Source organism: Chelonoidis abingdonii, chromosome 24 (genome assembly GCF_003597395.2).
Source record: "Chelonoidis abingdonii isolate Lonesome George chromosome 24, CheloAbing_2.0, whole genome shotgun sequence".
In the NCBI taxonomy this organism is placed as follows: domain Eukaryota; kingdom Metazoa; phylum Chordata; order Testudines; family Testudinidae; genus Chelonoidis; species Chelonoidis abingdonii.
Genome location: NC_133792.1, coordinates 13,069,781 through 13,089,330, shown reverse-complemented (window position 1 = coordinate 13,089,330; position 19,550 = coordinate 13,069,781). Strand labels below are relative to the sequence as shown.

At 54.7% G+C, this 19,550-nt stretch overlaps 2 protein-coding genes across 3 annotated transcripts in view; both read left to right on the top strand.

Moving 5' to 3' along the window:
• CERCAM (cerebral endothelial cell adhesion molecule) overlaps positions 1-6,280 on the top strand; it is a 36,838-nt gene extending 30,558 nt beyond the window's left edge. For both annotated transcript variants that reach the window (XM_032797893.2, XM_032797891.2), the window contains exons 10-13: positions 346-473; positions 786-989; positions 2,960-3,207; positions 5,465-6,280. In XM_032797893.2, the coding sequence (XP_032653784.1) occupies positions 346-473; positions 786-989; positions 2,960-3,197 (570 nt within the window). In that variant the 3' untranslated portion in view covers positions 3,198-3,207; positions 5,465-6,280. The remainder of the gene's footprint in view (positions 1-345; positions 474-785; positions 990-2,959; positions 3,208-5,464) is intronic.
• Positions 6,281-8,910: 2,630 nt separating this feature from the next.
• CFAP157 (cilia and flagella associated protein 157) lies at positions 8,911-19,482 on the top strand. Its single transcript, XM_032797918.2, has 9 exons — positions 8,911-9,072; positions 11,162-11,433; positions 12,517-12,670; positions 13,288-13,555; positions 13,895-14,025; positions 15,989-16,139; positions 17,973-18,151; positions 18,889-19,054; positions 19,362-19,482. Exons 1-9 carry the CDS (start codon positions 8,924-8,926, stop codon positions 19,467-19,469), a joined length of 1,578 nt encoding a protein of 525 aa, XP_032653809.1. The 5' UTR covers positions 8,911-8,923; the 3' UTR covers positions 19,470-19,482.
• The last annotated feature ends 68 nt before the right edge of the window (positions 19,483-19,550 follow it).

Genomic DNA, 19,550 nt, shown 5'->3' with positions numbered 1-19,550 from the left:
CCAGAGAGCTTACGGTCTAAACAGAGAAGGGAAGCGACTTGCCCAAGGTCACCATTGTCAGAGCTGGGACTAGAACTCAGGTCTTCTGAGTCCCTGTCCAGTGTCCTTCTCACTGGAGCACGTTGAGCAACCTTCCTGGCTGGCATGGTGCCCTTGGCAGCAGCCCATGGATGGGGGTGTCTCCTCTGCCCCACTCCTCTGTTCTGTGAGGCCGTTCTTCACAACAAGCCCCAACCCAGACTTAGTTTCCGGACTGGTGCCGTTGTCCCGGGGAAGGGAAGAAGTGGGGGTTCCAGGAGGGAGCGGCAGAGCCTCTAACGACAACCCCTCGGGCTCTCCCTGCAGATTGTGGCACGGGGGCTGGAGAAGTCAGTGGTGTTTGAGGATGATGTGCGCTTCGAGGCCTATTTCAAGGTGCGGCTGATGCGGCTGATGGAGGAGCTGGAGTGGGCACAGCTGGACTGGGATCTGATGTACGTTGGACTAGCCCACAGTGAGGGGGAAGGGACGGGGGTGGGTGCTGTCACTGGTTGAATCCCACCATGGTCTGGGGGGCCCCTCCCCCACGTGCCCTCTGATGCTGGCTACTGTTTTCAGATAGGCGAGTGCCCTGAGCACTGTGGTTTTCAGCCGCAATGGCTGATTGGAGCCAGCCACCTGGGGACAAGTCTGTGTCCCATTCCCAGCCCCTTGAGCCAGCCAGTGCCCTGCAGCATGTGTGCTGCCTGGGATTGCTGCAGGCCTGGCTCCTTTCCTTAGCTGATGGACTGCTCTTGCCTCTGCAGCTACCTGGGCAGGAAGCAGGTGAACTTGGACGACGAGGAGCCGGTGGAGGACGTGCGGAACCTGGTGGTGGCTGAATATTCCTACTGGACCCTGGCCTACATCATCTCCCAGCGGGGGGCCCAGAAGCTGATCGCGGCCGAGCCCCTGTCCAAAATGCTGCCGGTGGACGAGTTTCTGCCCATCATGTCAGACAAGCACCCAAAGTAAGGATAGGCTCCCGCTGCTGCGCCATCCCGGGGGTGGGGTGGGACAACGCTGGCTGAGAAGGGGCGGAGCCCAGTGCTGGGTGGGGGGGTCTCCAGTCCATACAGAACCCCTGGAAAGGGGTTTTGGTTTAGTTTTCCTACTCAGTCAGGTGTGACACCCCTTTGCTAGTCTGGTTTGCAGCTCAGACTCTGTTAGCAGCTTGGCCGTGTAAGTGAAGAAACGTGTGTGTGTCCCCGCCCCCAGCGTTACTTTTGCGCTGAAATAAACCATCTGTTACCATGAGCTCATTCCCCTTAGCCCAGGCTGCGCTCTGGTCTGTGGAAAACGGTCATCAGCGAGCTGTGGGGGAGGAGGACACAGTACTGAGAGAACAGGGTCACTGCTGGACGAGCAAGGGCTGGTTTGAAACAAGTCTAGAGGATTTCAGCTCCATTTCTCATGGATCAGCCACATCCCCATGTCTGACCATCACGGCTGAGCCCTTCCCCCCCCCCCACCCCCTTACTGACTGACTGGGTCATGGAGACTCCACTCCACCTGACGTCCATGGATCATCCCCCCCAGGTTAGGGTTGAGGCAAGTGTAGGGGCCGCTTGCTCTGCCACTGCCCGTCTTTCATAGTAGGCAGAGGGCTTTGACCAATGCTGTTCAGCAGCACTGAAATCACACATGGGGAGGTGAGTGGGGAGAACAAGGATGGTTGAAAAGCCCGGTGGACTTGAGTGCAGTTTTCACGGCCAAGGCATCTGTGAAATGCTTGTCTGGGGACCGCAGAGCCCCTTTTCACAGACACCAGGCTCTAAATACAGCATGTGGACAAGGCCACCGACTCCCCACTCTGCATTGCGTCCCCCGTTCATCCCCAAGCGCTGTGCAGTTCCACAGATATTCAGCCATAACCCCCCTGCCTCCCCAGACGTCGCCCAGCCACTCCGGGATGGCCATGTGGCTTGCATGCTCTGCAGCTGTCTTAGGCGCGGTCAGATTCCAGTCACACTGTTGCAATGGACTGGGAGTTCTGGTTTCCCAAAGCCGACTTCCTGCTCCTCCTGCAGACCTCGGGGTGGGGGGAAGGTTGAGAGAGAGATGGAAAAACTGAGGGATTAAAAGAGTAAAGGGAGGGATGGAGAAGGAAGGTGGACAGATTAAAGCCCTGGGTGTGAACCAGGAACCATTCCAAGTCCCAGGCTAGCTAGAATAACATCAGCATAGGCTGTCTGGCACTGGGCCAGCCCGTGGCCGAGCGCCCTGCTCTGCAAGAGACCCCAGTTCAATCTCAATGGCTGAAGGCAGGGGCTGGGGAGCAGTGGAGGTGGATGTGACAGGAATTGTCCCTGGGTGTAGAGGGGGGGCACCATAGATCAGTCCAGAGTGATCCTAAGGGCTGCCAGGAGCCCTGTTCTGGGATGCAGGATATTTATTTTTTGGGCAGGGAGGGTTGCCAGGAGCCTCCCAAGGAGGCTGCTGGCTGCCGGCAGCCCAGTGTCCTGTTCCTGCTCCTCACAGAGTCCTGCAGACCTGGCAGCCTGCAGGGTGAGCTCATCACGGGATTCCTTGTTCGCTGTAGTTTAACGAGGAGCCTGGGAACGGCCTAGTTCTGCCTTGGATGTTGAGGAACATGTTTCTGGGCAGCCAGCCTGAGCCAAGCAAAGTGCTTTGGCTGCCGTTTGAGCTGCTCCATCAGGGCCGGGGAGTGGGTGGACTCCTCTCACCTACAGATGCTCACTGAACCAGGAGCCTGCCTGGAGTTCTTGGCTCCCAAGCCCAGCAGGAAATGCTTTGGATGATCCATCTAGGTGCTGTATCTCAGGGCACTCCCTCCTCTTTGGTGTCAGCGGCCCAGGAACACAGCGTTAGAGGGGACAGGGGCTCCAGGCTGTGGACAGATCCTGTACAGATTTTGCTCTCCATCCCCTTTTGTGTTCCTACCCAGCGTCACTGATTTTTTCCACTCTCCCTTTTCTAGCAAGGATTACAAGCAGCATTTTGCTATCCGAGACCTGCTGGTGTATTCGGTGCACCCCCTGCTGGCTTATCCCACTCACTACACTGGGGACTCCAAGTGGCTCAGCGACACGGAGACTTCGACCATCTGGGATGACGACTCCAAGAAGACAGACTGGAGCGGCTCACAGAAAACACTGAAGGGTTCCCGAAGCAACGCTGGCCATTCCTTCCGTTCGACCTCCCGAGATGAGCTCTAACATTGGGCTGGTAAGCCAGGCCCGGGAACAGCTGCAGAACACATGTGTAAACATGCAGAGCCACGTGTTTGTACGGATGGAAGTTAGCTGCCAGGAAATGCTGCCCTTCAAATGTGTCTCACAAACATGTCTAAAATCTCCCTTTCATCTTCAGTGTCCAATAGCAACTTTCCCTTTCCCCTTCCCCACCTCCTTCCCTGCTGATCTCAAAGCACCTGACGGACACCTGGGAATTAGTGTCCCAACCCCCTTCCTCTGGGGTAGGTCAGTATCATCTGATGAATGAAGAAACCAAAGCACTGATCTGGATTTGCCCATAACTGGGCAGTAAGTCAGTGGCAGGTGAACAGAACCCAGGATTCCTGACTAGGGTGACCAGACAGCAAATGTGAAAAATCGGGACGGGGTGGTGGTAATAGGAGCTGATATAAGAAAAAGACCCAAAAATCAGGACTGTCCTTATAAAATCGGGACATCTGGTCACCCTATTTCTGACTCCCAGGCTGTGCTTTGACTACAAGACCCCAACTTGTTTGAACTGTCATTGAGGGAGTAGCTGTGATGTCCCATTGCTCCCCTCAGTACCAGGTGCTCTCCCGAGAGGGTATGCAGGAGTATCCAGGGGGCTAACGCTCATCCTTCCCCAGGGTTCTGACGTGACCAGCTGTGATGTTAGGTATGAATTAGCAAGACCCTCTCTATTGGTCTACCTCCCAAGGGTTGAGGACTTGGGAAGGGAGATACAAAGCCGAACCATGGGAGGTCACGTCAGTACTAAGCGTGTTCATTTGGGAGGCAGTGTTGTCTACTGACTACCAGAGAGGGCTGTGGGCCTGGATTCCTGGGTTCTATTCCTGACTGCCACTGATTCTCTGCGTGACCATGGGCAAGTCACTTTACCGCTATGTGTAAAATGAGGGTGATGTTCCTCTACATCCCAGAGTGGGGGAGAGGCCACATTTAGCTATTGTTTGTAACGTACTTGAACTCCTCAGGCGGATATGAGGGGGGCAGAACACATTGCTCCTGGCACCCCAAAGGTTCTCTTCACATTCACTGCTCAACCTGCCTCCCGCTGGCGAGGGAGGTTGGGTGGATGGTACATTTCACAGGGCTTGCACTGTAACTGGAAAATGAAACAGTGCATGATGCCATACAGCAGAGCAGCCCTACGCTTTGTCTGCCCCAACCTAGCCCAGCAATCGTTCATCCTCGTCAGAATTTCCATCCCCAGGTCCTGCTGTCTGACATTTTTAGTGCTAGCAGAAAAATGATCCCTGGGCAGGAGTCTAGGATTGAAGGGCTCAGGCTGGGAACAAATGAACTGGGCCAGGTTTGAAACCAAAAATAACTTTGCCTTATTTCCATGGTTAGCACGTGATGGGTCAGGCAGACAGTTTGGGGATTAGCGTGCCAGCATGTACCCTCCTCTCCCACTGTTCTGCTCTGAGCCAGCTGGCACCCTCCCCCCCAGAGGTGGCTGTACTGAGTTGGGGCTAGCAGGCGCCCCAGAAATGAAGAGATTATTTTTCACACCGACTTGTTAGGTGTCCTCAGAACACACGCTGCAGGCATAGCAAGGGGGCAAACTTCCCCCATGCAGATCCCCACCACTGAACCTCAGTCCTGACCAGGAGGGACCCTTTTAGGGGGCAGAGTAGAATCTGGTGGTCTGCATGGCCCATTCGCAGCTTGTTCCTTTTGTTGGCTGTCTCCAGTGAGATGCTCAGCAATACAGCCAGGTCCTCTTGCAGTGACAAGCTTCCTGTGGGACACAGGAAATCCAGTGCCCAGGAGCAGGGCTGGCTCCAGGCCACAGCATGCCAAGTGCATGCTTGGGGCAGCACGCCGTGGGGGGCGCTCTGCCGGTTGCTGGGAGGGCAGCAGGCGGCTCCGGTGGACCTGCCGCAGACACGCCTGCAGCAGGTCCACCAGAGCCGTGGGACCATTGGACCCTCGGCAGAAATGCCTGCGGCAGGTCCACTGGAGCCGCAGGACCAGCTGACCGTCTGCAGAAACGCCTGCAGGAGGTCCACCGGTGCCGCAGGACCGGCGAGCGGCAGAGCGCCCCCTGTGGCGTGCCGCCGTGCTTGGGGCGGCGAAATTGCTAGAGCCAGCCCTGCCCAGGAGGGGGTGCATGTGGGGCAGCAAACAGTTTAGTTTTGCAGGCTGGCATCACATCAGCACAGGGAGCCTAGCTCCCCACCGTGGCACAGCAGCCAACCCCTGTTGCACCGGTAACGCTGGCCTCTCACTTCCTTTTCCAGGGGTGCTTCACATTCCTCAAGCGTGACAAAGGAGGATCATGATGGGCTACTCTGCTCAGCTGCAGATTTGACTGGTTCCTGGCTGAGAGATGCAGCTGTGTTTGCTTGACCAAAGGAGGGGGTGTTTAACCTGGGCCCATAATCGTCACTCACTGAAATAGATCGTATGCAGAGTTTGCACCAAGGAACCTCCTTGACTATCTGGACACCTCTGCTAGATGGTGGAGCTTTTGGTCTCGTCCTTTGCAACCTACTACTTCTCCTTCCCCATTTCCAGTGGTGCCTCTCTCTGAAAGGACAGAACTGTTTGGAAATGTACGAGGCTTGGTAACCTTCCAGATATTGACTTGCTCAGTATTTTCAGATTGAGCTCATTTCTGCACGGACACAAGAGCCCACTCATCTGAGATCTGCCAGGCCATAGGGCCAGGGATGTGTGTTAGAGCCAAGGGCAATTCCTGTATATTGAATCTTTTGTAATACTTGTTTGGATGTTGTCTTATTTGATCAGCTCATCCTTCTGCTCCATAGAATCAAAGCTCTTTCTCTTCTCCACCCCAAGTTGGAGCAATGACCACGCTGGGGGCCTTTCTGAAAAGGGGAGGGCATCTAGACATGAGGCTTAAGAAATGCCCCAGATAGACTTCTAGAGCTGTAGCATTCAAATCCAGTGCAGGGCAGAAATAATGCAAAGATCTGCCCAGCTGGCTGCAGGTTGGGGTTCTCTCTGTATTAGGCCAGGCTGCCTGCTGCGTTGTCCCTCCCATGTAGTATGGTTTAACTGAAATAAGCAAGTCCTCTGGAGGATTAAACTGGACTCTAAGCCAGCTCACCCATATTTTGTCACCGTCTTCTTGTTCTCTATAGCCCCTCTAGTATTCTCTAGTGTCTGTTGCATTTGTTAGCTTTGCTCTGGGTTACTAGCATATGTACGGTAGTCTGCAATGCCCAGATCGCCTCCTTTCCTCCATGTGCAGTGCACTGACAGTGCCCAGAGATCACCTCTCAGTGCCACTCGGGAAGGGGAAATAAGCTTTACCACTATAGGACACCTTTACCAGTTATATCGGTACCTGGTATAGAAAAACCACACCCTTAACTGACTAGTTATTATAGTCCAAAATCCATGTGTGAACTGGGGGGTGGTGGTAGTGGGAACAGAGCGCTGCGGGGTGTACTCAGTGTGGGATCCAGGGTATATGGGATACGGTCTGGGATGTCACGGTGCGAGAAATCTGTAGCACCAGCACAACACTCAAGCTCAAGATTTGCGTGGAAGAGCAGCCTGGGTGTGGGCTCTCTGTGACTGGAGGGAGGGTACTGCCTGCCTTCCACTCTGTGAATTTACGGTGTGTGTTGGAGCTTCCATGACTGATTATTGTTAGAACATGAAGTCTGGCTTCGCGTCTCAAACAGGAGACTGAAAGGCAGGCACGGCCTAGCTCTGCCACTGGCCAGGTGACCTTGGGCAGATCACGTTACCTGTCTGTGCCTCACTGTCCTCAGCTGTTGAATGAGGGATGTGAGCCTTCCCTTCTCCAGCACTAGGAGGGTTAATTAGTTTAATTTCTGTCAAGGGCTTTGAAGATGCCCTGGGAGGAGGGAGCTCTGCCCGCCCCAGATTCTGTGCCTTCTGGATAGTTGAATCTTAGTCTTAGCTGCACAGGGAGGGATTCTCGCATCTGTTGGGCTGCTCTGAAATGCCAGAGTGCATGTTGGCTCGTGAAGACCTGGGTGGAATGTCCTTCTCCCTGCATCACTGTTGGGGCAGAGAACATGCTGGCCTGCCCTGTGGTTGTTACAGAGATGGGCCTGGCTTAGCCCCATCTTCCCCCTGTGTAGTCACTGAAATGGGAGCAGAGTGGGTGTAAAACTCTCCTGCTCACCAGGTGACATTTCACAGCTGCTTTGCACAGATGTGAATGATACCGGGTGCAAGACGCAGAGGGTAAGACTCGGCTTCAGAGGTGTTCTAAGTGACCTTGCAGCCTGGGCATTCCTGTACAGAAACCAGTCGTTCCCTCAGTAACTGGGAGAGATCTGCTTCTAGCCATGAGAAATGAGCCCAGACTTACCTCCGTTTACAGAAGCCTAGAACCTGCCTTCTTGGTAGACTGGCAAAGCAGTTCAGTGGAGTAGAAAATACACTCCCTGTCCCAGTGGAGTGTCTCTGTCAAATCATCTCCTTCCTTCCCGGTTAGATCTTTGAAGTGATATTCCTCCCCCATCCCCTCCCATTATATACTTGGCACTAGAATTCCTCTAGTCACTTTAATCTACCACCCACTGACCCTGCCACATTTGAATGGCACCTGCCCAGAAAACAAGAGAAGAATTTAATGCCAGGCCTTTGGGTTACAGCAAATGGCCCCTAAAGTTTCTTGTTCAGTGATGCAAAAATATTTGCTCATACTCGCTTTGGACTGGGCCAGGGCCTGGAGCACTCACAGGGTGCAACCTGACTGGTCTTCATGTGGCCTTCAGTAAGGGCACAATGGTAGAGGAAGCTAGGGACCAAATGCATCACGCCTAGAACTGTCACTCTGCTTATATCAACTCAGATGCATTTAATTGTAGGTGTCTAAGTCCTTTATGGAGGTGAATTAGTATCACTGTACCCATCTCACAGATGGGAAGATCAAGGCATAGCCAAGGTGCCCCTGAGCCACTGGCAGACTTGGTGTCCTGGCTTTAGTGGCCAAATCATGCCAGATTTGGTATAGGGAACAAATCCTTGGCTGTCTCCCAAGGCATCCATGCCTGTGTGACTTCCCTAAGCAGCCCCTGTCTAGCTTAGCTATTTATATGACACTGGAGCATCTGAGCACCTCCCAGTCCTTTTAATGTATTTATCTTCATGTGGCCCCTGTGCAGTATGGCGGGAGTATTATTCCCCAATTACAGGGAGGGAACTGAGGGCAAGAGACACTAAGTGACTTGCCCATGGTCACATGGGGAACGTGGCAGAGCAGGGGACTCGTTTTGGGGGGGCAGCCCAGGGACCCCCAGTTTGGGGGTGGCCCAGCCTAGGGGACTCCAGTTTTGGGGGGCAGCCCAAGGGTCCCCTGTTTGGAGGTGGCCCAGCCTAGGGGACTCCAGTTTTGGGGGGCAGCCCAGGGACCCCCAGTTTGCGGTGGCCCAGCCTAGGGGACTCCAGTTTTGGGGGGCAGCCCAAGGGTCCCCTGTTTGGAGGTGGCCCAGCCTAGGGGACTCCAGTTTTGGGGGGCAGCCCAGGGACCCCCAGTTTGCGGTGGCCCATCCCGGGGGACCCCGCTGGGCGGAGGGCGCAGCCCAGGGATCCCCAGGCGGGCGGCCCTGCGAGTCCCGCGGGGGGGCAGAGGCTGCCCCTTGCGGGCGCCCGGCCCTTTAAGCCCAGCGCCCCGTTGCTATGTACAGCGCTGCCTGGTGACGCGGGGCCCGCGAGGCTCTTGCAGCGGCCGCCGAGCTCGCGCCGCGGCCATGGGCCCCAGGAAGAAGGGCGGCGGCGGCAAGAAGGAAGACGCGGCCAAGGAGGCGAGGCCGGACGGGAAGGCGGAGCAGCCCCTGGCCGAGCACAGCCGGGAGTTCTACCTGCTCCAGATCCGGGACCTGGAGAAGCGCCTGGCCCGGTGCGGGGTCCCCCCCGGGGCTGGGCTAACGTGGGGTGCCCGCCCGGGTGCCAGGGAGGAGCCAGGCCTGGGGGTGGCTGCGGGATCCCCATCCCGGGGGTCTGTGCCCACCAAAGGGGCTAAATCCCGCTGCCCGCGGGACTCCCAGGCGCTGCCCAGCTATGCGGCCCCCGGCATGTGCCCATCAGAGCCTCCTCGAGTGACTCTTTGGTGCCCTTCCTGGCGGGGGCATCTGTTCCTCACCACATACACCATGGGGAGACCCGGCCAGCAGCCCCACAGAGCCCAGCTCTGTGGGTGTTAAACTGCTGCCCATGTCCCTCCCCAGAGACGGCCGCATTTCAGTGCGGGGTGTAGGGTGCCTGTATATGTCCCTCCCCAGAAATGGCCGCATTTCAGTGCGGGGTGTAGGGTGCCTGTATATGTCCCTCCTCAGAGATGGCGGCATTTCAGTGCGGGGTGTAGGGTGCCTGTATATGTCCCTCCCCAGAGATGGCCGCATTTCAGTGCGGGGTGTAGGCAGGACTGGCGCTAGGGGTTTTAGCGCCCTAGGTGCACAGCAATTTCGCCGCCCCGCCCACTGGTCCGGCAGCTCCGGTGGAGCTGCTGCAGTTGTGGCTGCAGACGGCTGGCTGCTCCGCGCTGTGGTGGAGCTGCCGCAGTGGTGCCTGCGGGAGGTCCACCGGAGCCACGCGAGCAGCCGACCGTCTGCAGGCATGACGGCGGCAGCTCCACCAAAGCCGTGGACCAGGGGACCCTCTGCAGGCATGATTGCGGTAGGTCCACTGGAGCCGCCTGCCGCCCCCTCCGGCAAAACGCCTCCCACCAATAATCCTGACACCCTAGGCGATTGCCTAGGCCGCCTAAAGGGAAGCGCCGGCCCTGGGTGTAGGGTACCTGTATACAGAGCTGCCCGTGTCCCTCCCCAGAGACGCCTGCATTTCAGTGAGAGGTGAAGGGTGCCAGTATATGTCCCTCCCCAGAGATGGCTGCGTTGCAGTGCAGGGCGAAATGATTCTTGTAAATACGGCTTGCCAAGTGCTCTGGGGCCAGGTGTTTCACAAACGTAGGTGTTATGATCGCTATCCAGGCTCATGATCGATTGCCCCTGTTACAGTGCGGGTGAAGCCCTGAGTCAAAGGTGCAGCTTCTCTTTCTTCTGTTCCCAGACACTTTGCATTAATCCCAGGGCCATATTTGGTCCTTGTGTAAGGAGGTGCAGCTCCCACAGAAATCAAGGCACCTTGCAGCAGGACTCACTTTGGCCGCCTGTGTTGGAATTAGAATGGCAGAGCTGGGCGGAGAGATCTGTCCACTTCCATTCTGGTGTCCACTTCTCGTCTCCTTCCCATCCTGGGATAGAGCTGGTGGGGGGGTCCGCAGCTGCTGGATGGAAGTGCAGGGGAATGGGCCATGAGTAGGGCCCTACCAAATTCATGACGATGAAAAATGCGTCACGGACCGTAAAATCTGGTGTGTGCCCCCCCCGTGAAATCTGGTCTTTTGTGTGCTTTTACCCTATACTATACAGATTTCATGGGGGACGCCAGTGTTCCTCAAATTGGGGGTCCTGACCCAAAAGGGAATTGCTAAGGGTTGCAAGGTTACTTTAAGGGAGTTATGGTATTGCTACCCAGCCTTCAGAGCTGGGTGGCCAGAGAGTGGCGGCTGTTGGCCAGGAACCCATCTCTGAAGGCAGCGCCCTGCCAGCAGCAGCACAGAAGTAAGGGTAGCGGTACTGCAACCGCCCCCCACCCCCAACTTCTTTTTGGGTCAGGACCCCTACAATTACAGCACTGGGAAATTTCAGATTTAAATACCTGAAATCATGAAATTTATGATTTTTTAAATCCTGTGACCATGAAATTGACTGATATGGATCGTGAATTTGGTAGGTTCCTAGCCATGAATAGTCCCCTTCTCCAGTCCCACTGCAATTAGGCGGTGAGCTGTGCTCCTGTGTGTGCCCTATGCCTGCACCCAGGCAATGAGAGACTGGATCAACCTCTAAATACATGAGGGGCAGGCAGTCAGCCCATCCTGGAGACTGCTGTCTGACTGCCTGTTCGGTGCTGCTTCCCCCGGGCAGGTACCAGCGAAAATGGGATGAACTGCGGGTGAACGAGACCCTCTTCAGGGTGGAGTACGATCAGATGGCCAATGACAACAAGGAGATTGTGGCCTTTCTCAAGAAGACCTTGAACCAGCGGGTTGATGAGATCGCTGACCTCAATGACCAGCTGCTCAGCCTGCAGCAGGCCAAAGACTCCGAGAAGGACGCCTTCGAGGCCCAGCTGGCCCAAGTTCGACACGAGTTTCAGGAGACCAAGGACCAGCTCACTTCGGAGAACATGCTGCTAAGTAATGTGCCCTGGCTCAGATTGGCCCCTTCCTCTTCCCCCTTGCCCCATGGTCCTTCCTGGGGCAAGGGGCTACTGGTGCAGCCATGCGGGGACAGAGCCTGGAATTCTGAGGGTTGAACAGTTCCAGCCTGGGGCTGTGGCCACAGGCTGTTGGGAGAATAGTCAGTGGAATTATTCTGGCTGGAGTGGGTGGGAATTTGAACCCCCACCCTCAGACGTTGTTTTTTTTTTGTTTTTTATCGAAAATGATTTTTTGTTTTTCATTTTCAGCAGAATACTTCAACTTTAGTAATAATAAAAAAGGGTTTGAAAAATGATTTATTTATTTTTTTGGCCCAAAGCTGCTGAAAACAAAACAAAAATAATGTTGGGCCTTTGGCAGAAGGTTGTTGAGTTTTCTGATGAAAAATCTTAAATTTTCATGTAGCCAAATCCCTGATTTTCCATAGAAGAAGAGTTTCACTGGAACATTTTTGACCAGCCCTAATTCCAGCTGTGTGTGGTGGAGGACACATGGGGGTGTGGATACAGAAGTGGTGTATACATAGGGTGACCAGATGTCCTATTTTTAAAGGGACAGTCCCATTTTTGGGACTTTTTCTTATATAGGTACCTATTACCCCCCACCCCCTGTCCCATTTTTTCACAATTGCTATCTGGTAACCCTGTGTATACACATTTGAGCATCCCTCTCTTTCCACCACAATGTGGGTTGTGGAAGGCTCCTTTCCACTGCTGGAGGCTCCTGTCTATTGCTGGTCCCCATTGCAGGTACAGCCTGGGCAGCCTCAGGGCAAGCTTTCCCCATATGCTGGCCCAATATTATTGATGTTACAACAGTACCATTGTGCTAGGTGCTGCACAAAAGTACTAAAGAAACAGTCTTTGCCTCATAGCGTTTGCGATCAGGGTGGTTAAGAAAACACAGAACAGGAGTGTGGTGAGAAGAGCAGTTGGGAAGAATCTCACAATGAGGTTTGCAGGCTTGTTGAAACACTTTGCTTCCCGCCCCCAAACCCCGTGGCTAAACATGGAAGCCCCCAGTGGTCCTTCTGGGGTCCTAAGTGATCGCTGTTGGCAGGTGGGAAGCTGGCTGCGCTGGAGGAGTTCAGGATCCAGAAGGATGATCTCTTGGGCAAGTTTGTGGCCCTAGAGGAGCAGCTGAAGAAACAAGAGGAAGATCACAAAGAATATATCTATAACCTGGAGAGGAAAGCTGTGCTGGACAAAGACAGGTCAATGCCAGACTGAGACTGACTGTGTGTAATTTCCCACTGGAGTCTGAAGGTGGGAGTGGGGTCTCGCGGTTAATGCCAAGTGTAGGACTTGGGAGCCAGGGTTTCTGTTCCTGGCTTTGCCACTGATTTGCTGTGGGACCTTGGGCAGGTCATTTCACCTGTTTCCTCTTTGTAAGATGGGGATGATATTCTGGGGGAAGAGTGAGCCTTGATGACTAGGAAGTGGTTTGAGACCCTAGAATGATGGTACTCAAGAAGGGCAGACTATCTCTCCCTTGGGTGAGTGGGATGCCAAGAGAGCTACCTTCTGCAGCTGGGTGGTGGATGGGTGCTGTGCAGGGACAGTTTCCATCTAGGGAAGTGCTGGGAGAGCTTCCCCCATAGACAGGCAGGAGAGCACCTTCAGCAGGCTTGGGAGTGAGTGGGATGGTGTGAAAGCTCTCTCAGTGGGTGGAGTGTGTGGAGCACTCCTTCCCTTGGGCTGGAGCTAATCCTTTGGACTGGGGTCCGATTTGCTGGGGCTAAGGTGTTAGCAGCTGTGGTTGGCCCTGCCCTAGGAGTGATGTCCTTCTCTGTATGTCCTGTGTGCGTACGTGCATGCCCCATCCCTGCAGGCTGAAGAAGGAGATGATGCAGCGTGTTAACGTGGTGGCAGCCGAGTTCCGCAAGGTCTCCAACAGTCAGATGGCCGAGACCACCAAGCGTACCATCCGCGAGAACGTAGCCATCAACGTCCAGCTGGCCAAGATGTCCGATCGCAGCTACGACCTCATCCAGGAGAATGACATGCTGAAGGAGGCCCAGGCCGAGATGCAGAAGCAGCTGGAGATGCTGGAGCACAATGAGAAGCAGATGGCCAAGAACATCCTCAGCAACCAGAAGGTCAGAGCTCAACCAACGCACAGAGGGATGCGGGGTGCGGAAGCCAGGCTCCGGTCCTGTCACTGCTCCAGCTTGTCTGCACCTAGGGACCATGTGGTAGCTTTCAGGGGCCTGGTCTCCCCATTCCCTGGCAGTGCCATTGCCCTAGAGTTTGCTCAGCCTCCCATGTAAGTGCAAGTGGCTCATTCCCTTGGGAGTAGGGACCTGACAGAGGGCATGGGCAACTTGCAGCCTGTGTGTGCAGCAGTGAGAGGGATAGGGAGCCTGGGCTGAGGCTGGTGCCTGAGACGTCCCTCTCGTCTCCTGATCACAAAGCTGTGTTCCTGCTGCTCATTTCAGATGATTTGGATGCTCACCAATAAGTGCAAGGAGCAGCAGGTGCTGGTGGATGAGTACAAGCAGCAGAAGGAAGCCATGCAGCAGCTGAAGGAGGCCCATGAGATGCTGCAGAAGGAGAACCAGGCACTAAGGTATGTGGAACGGAGTGGAGGTCTCAGCAAGCCTTCGGGGGCCCAGCGGCAGATCTCATTCCCGTGCTGCAGCCAGGTCTTCTTGCAAGGCCACATAGAGGCAAAGCAGAGTTCTTGCGCTGTGATCCCATCACATTTCCCAGGCTAAGTGTGGCCAGGCCAGGTTGGATGGGAGACTTTCGTTTGTGCTTCAGAAAATGGTGCTCTGCCTCTGGAACGGCAAGCTCAGCGTGGTGCTGTACTGCTAGCTCTTCCATGAGATGCACAATGCAAAGCCTGACTCCAGGGGGGAGGGGACTGGAAGCTCAGTTCCACAGGAAATTCCCACATTTCGAAAACAGGTTTTGTTCTGAATAAAAATTTTGAAATTTGTAACAAAACAAAAATTCTAATCGGCGTCTACTTGGGGCTGCGAACATATTTCATTCTGATAATGCTGAATCATTTTGTCTCAGTAAGGTCCAACATTTCAGTTTTGACTTTCTCATTTTGATTCACTGAATGTAAACAATAATATTATGTTAAAATATTAGTGTTTTAATATTAGGCATTTAACACAGTGTAGAATTGAGTAGATATTTAATGTTTTAGGATATCCACATGAAATTAATCAAAATGAGGAAGCCAAAAGGAAACGTTTTGCCTTTTCAAAATGCAACAGGAAAGTCAATGGGATTCATTTGGACTTTTTCCCATTGAAAATGTTGTTGAAATCACACATTTTGATGTTGACGACAGTGCTTTTTTTGATGGAGAACTGCTGTGGGAAATGTTTTGACCAGGTCTAGTCCTGACCCATTGTGCCCGTTAAACCCACAGAGTGGGAACTTGGAAGAATTGTGTTAACCGAGGTGTCCTTGCTCAATGCCCTCTGCAATTGCAAGTTGACTGGGGATTCTTCTTCGCTTCCTGACCTAAACTGCCATGCAGTGTTGTGGTGTGTTTTTAAATAGTTGCCACTTTCCATCCTAGAGGTGGCTGCATTTAAGTGCTGAGGGAAGTGGGCCCTGTATCCATTCACCTGCTTCACAGGGTCCTTGTGGCATTTAACTAAGCAGTGTCTGTGCAGCACTTGGAGCCTTTGGACGGGAGAGACTAGGGAAGGGCCAAGTATTATTGGGATTATGCTTCCCCTGAATGTGTCTGTGCCACCTAAACCTGCTCAACCTTCTGACAGACTCAGCAAGGCTCTGTCATGTCCCCCCACCCCTCCAGAAGAGCTGCTGCGCCTGGTCCTGCACATAGGTCCCCAAAAGGCCTGACCCGGCCGGAGCTATGAAAACATTGACCTATGCTCTGTCAGTGCCTGGTCTCTTGGCGCATCCCCCCCAGCAAGAGCTGCTCTGAGCAGCCAGCTGGGGCCCTGGGACCTGCTGGCTGGGAGCTGTACTTACAGGACGTTCAGGAACCCCACACGGGGTGGGAGTTACCAAGGGGAAAGGGAGGCTGGTGTTCCCAGGCACTTCCCAGGGGGTTTAACTCTTGGAAAGTAAACTCTCTAGGAGACCTTGTTTTTACAGATATGCAGAGGGGGCTTAGCCCACCCCAGCCTCTCTAGGAACCTGACTTAGACACTCATCTCCATGGAGACCAGATTTAGACACACCCACCAGTGCTCACATACCTTCCTGGTGGGCTGACTTAGACAGACAGACAGACGGACAGACACATATACATACATCTCCCTGGGATCTTGGCTTCAATGTCTAGATGGACAGACACATGCACATATCTCCCTGGGGACCTGACTTGGATGGACAGATAGACACATATCTCCCTGGGGACCTGACTTGGATGGACAGATAGACAGACATCTCTGGGAAACCTGATTTAGACACTTGCATGCGAATGCACACACAGCTGTCTGGGGCCTGCTGGAGGTGATGAGCACTTCCCCTAGAACGCCTGCACTCCAAGCACCCTCAGGTGAAGTGGCTGTTCTTGTCTGGCTCCCTCCCTGCAGACAAGAGCTGAAGGAGCTGAAGGAGGAGGTGAGGAGGAAGATGGTCGAAGGGCAGAGTCAGGCCAAGCTCCTAGAGGAAGAGCAGAAGCTCAGGAAGAATGCAGAGAGGATCCTGAACCAGGCTGTCCAAGCCCTTAAGGACCTGCTGCAGGTGAGAGTCACACAGTCTCGGGGATTGGGGTGGATGTGTTCTGGTGGCTGCTTGGCATTAAACCGGCCAGAGCCCAGCATGCTTCTGAGATGGTGACATTTCCTCCCAAAAGCTAGAATAGAACAGACGCACAAATGGACATAAGACCACCAGGATCACAGAGGTCAAAGGTTAGGAAAGACTTGAGAACTAGAAAGGGAGCAATATTTTCTGCAGGAGCCTGGGAACCAGGACTCCTGGGTTCTATTCCAAGCTCTACAAGGCACGTTGCTGCTCCGTGTCTCAGTTTCCCCATGTGTAAAATGATTATACTGACTTACCCTATGGGCAGCTGTGAGGCCTGGTCTGTTAGTGTTTAGAGGTGCTCAGAGCTCTTTCTAAGGAGAGTCTGTAGAAAGCAAAGTGGTTCCATAAGAACAGGGTAACACAGGTACAGGCTGTGGGGCAGCAAACTGTTGGGGAAACTCGTGAGCTCTTGTAGGATAAAGGAGCTTGCCCAAAATCCTGCTCAGGAGAGTTAGACTGAGAGCTCTTGAGCTGTATCTGTTTATCTTGGGTACTTATATGGCCCCCATTAGTAGGCCTTGGGTAATATTCCACCCCCACCAACACTCCAGTGAGGCAGAGCAGTGCTACCATCCCCTTCGTAGAGATGGGGACGTGAGGGACAGAGAGACTAAGTGACATGCTCAAGCTCACACAGGAAGTCTGCGATGGAGCTAGGAATTGAACCCAGGCCTCCCCCCTAACCACTGGACTATCTGCTGCCTTTGTCCTTGGCTCTGTCCCTATTGCGAGAGGCTGGCTCATGGGACAATTCCAGAGTCCTGAACTATCTGGGGTTTCACATCATGGGGCTGTGTTGACTTGGCCGGAATTGATTTTACATCCATTCCCGGGGCTGCTGTGTCACTGAAGGTAGATGCTGTGATAGTCTGGGAGAGCACAATGGGCTCACCTTAGTGTTGTACCTCTAAGCAAACATTGTGGTGACATGTCATGGCACATGTGCTGTGCCTTGAGAGGGGTCTGCCCTGACCATACCCAGAGCCCTGGACTCTTTCAGATATGAGCCACCAGCATCTTGCTCTGTACAAACACCCACCCTGGACCTTGGCACTGAATCTTCTGTGGCAGCTGTTTCCGGCTCTTTATTTTGCACCAAACCAGAATGTGTCAGGGCTACATTGGCCGGACTCTCTGTAATTTCTCTTCTCCCCTATAGGGGGTGCTAGACTGTGGCATCCAGTTGGAGGGTAGTTACGGGGGAGGATGGGTCCGTGCTGCAGGCTGCTGGGGCAGATGCCCTAACCCAGCATGTACATGGTGTTTATTGCATGTGGGGACTAGAAATCCACGCCAAATATGCTAAGGGCTGAGTCTCTTACTGAACCCCTGGCTGCATCTGAGTGAGGATCCGACGACTTGTCCTGTGCTGGGGGATGGGAGGCCTCCAGCTGGGGGGAGGTGGAGTCGGTGGGGAACAGCCAAGAGATGCTGTGCTACTGGTCCAGGGCACCCCACTAAAGTCTGGCTTCAACCTACAACCAGCCCAACCCCCACCGGCTCCAGCTCCCTGCCCACTGTTCTAAATGGCCGTGGGGCCTGATCCTTTGTTGGATGGGCACCTCCCTCCCTACTGGAGCTGCTGGGTTCTGGGTCCACTCCGAATGCAGGAGCCAGGGCGATGGTAGTGGAGACTGAGCTGTGGGGCTTCCTCTGCCTACACTGGGGGTCCAACCCCTGTGCTTTGAAGTCATGGGGGGGGAGCAGGAGCTGCAGTGCCATTTCCCCTCCCCTTGGTTCACCTCCTCTGACTTGTTGCCCCCACAGGAGAGGCCGTCTGATGAGGAGGATGGCGACTTCGACATGATGTTCCAGCTGCGCCACCAGGAGATGCTCCGGAGCCTGCTGGGGCTGCTGACACAGGCGATCACGGCTGGGCCCCCGCCTCTGGAGCAGGTGTTCGGGCCCCAGAAAATGGCCAAACGGGAGCATGGAACTGCAGAGAGGTGAGTAGGAAATACAGGGAATAGCCCCACTCCCCATACAGCCCCTACCCCAGCATCTCTTTGCACCCAAGAGAGGCAGGTCCCAGCTGGAGGCCAGGACAGACCCCCACAGGCAAAGGGGAGAGAAATGGGGCTGTACCTTTTTGGCCTCTATTGTATTCTCTCTAGAGCCCTGCGTGACACGTGGTTGCGTTTCTGCCTTCTAACTCTGTGATGTCATAAAACCCTGCCTCCCTGCTCCTATGATGTCATGACTCCTATCTCCCCTGATTTCTCCTAGAGCCCTCCAGGGGAAGCATGGCAGATGAGACCCTCAGAAGTCACCTTTAGCTCATTCCCCACAGGCCACCCACCAGCAATCTGATGGGTGCGACCTCCCAGCTGCACCGATTTGTGCTGGCTGCATCTCGCTCTCCTTGCTGATCCCTTGAGCGTGCAGTTCTCCACTCTAGTCTCTGATTGTCTGCTTGCTCCCCCCCCCCCCCCAATCTAGCTGATCCTCTTTGGAGACTGCTATGCACAGTTGCCTCCAGCGCCTGTCCTGGCTAAATCTGAGCTGGAGAGGCTCAGCCTAGGAGGCACCCTACCCTTACTCCACTTCCCACCTTCCCAGGGCCTGCAGTATCTTCCTGCCAATGCCGTTCCAGTCTCTGCCTTCAGTGCAGCAGGGCAAATCCTGGGCTGTGGCATCCCCCACGTCACGTGGTCTAACCCATCCTCTCTCTCCTCTGCTCCAGCCAGCTGCACTCAGCCCTGAGCCTCAAGTCCTCTTCCATCATCTCGCACCACTTGCTAGTGCAGGGGGGGCAGGGGGCACAGCTCTTCCGCAACATGAGCAAGACGGGTCTGCTGTCCAAGACCACCCGCATCGGGACCTTTCGCACCTACACAAGTGCCATGGAGGTGAGGGGGGCTCGAGCCAGTGGGGCACAGGAACGGCTGGCTGCAGGGCAGGGGAATCCTGGGAGGTTAGAAAGCGAGTCGCCCAGGCAGGGCTGGGCAGGCTCAGCAGAGGCTGAGGATTGAGGCGAGTGCCAAGACTGACTTCTACCCTTATCTCTGCTCCTAATGGTTCCCTCCATGGACCCACAGGGTCAGGGGAAGCTTATCCAAGCGGCAGAGGCATTGGCCTGCCCTGCCCCACCCCCAGAGAGGGATGGAGTGACCGACTGGCGTGACAGTGTTTGAATCACTGCCAATTTCCCAACAGCCACCGATGACTTCCTGGTCGGAGGAGAAACGGGTGAAGCAGCAGCCGATTCTGCCCCTGCCAGAGATAGCGGCCAGATGCTCCTTGCAGGGCCTGCTGAACAAATAGGAAACGCTGGGAGGGAGGGAGCGTCCCTTTCTGCCAGCCGATTGCTCCCTCCCCTGCCGCCAGCACCTGGGGGACTGAACG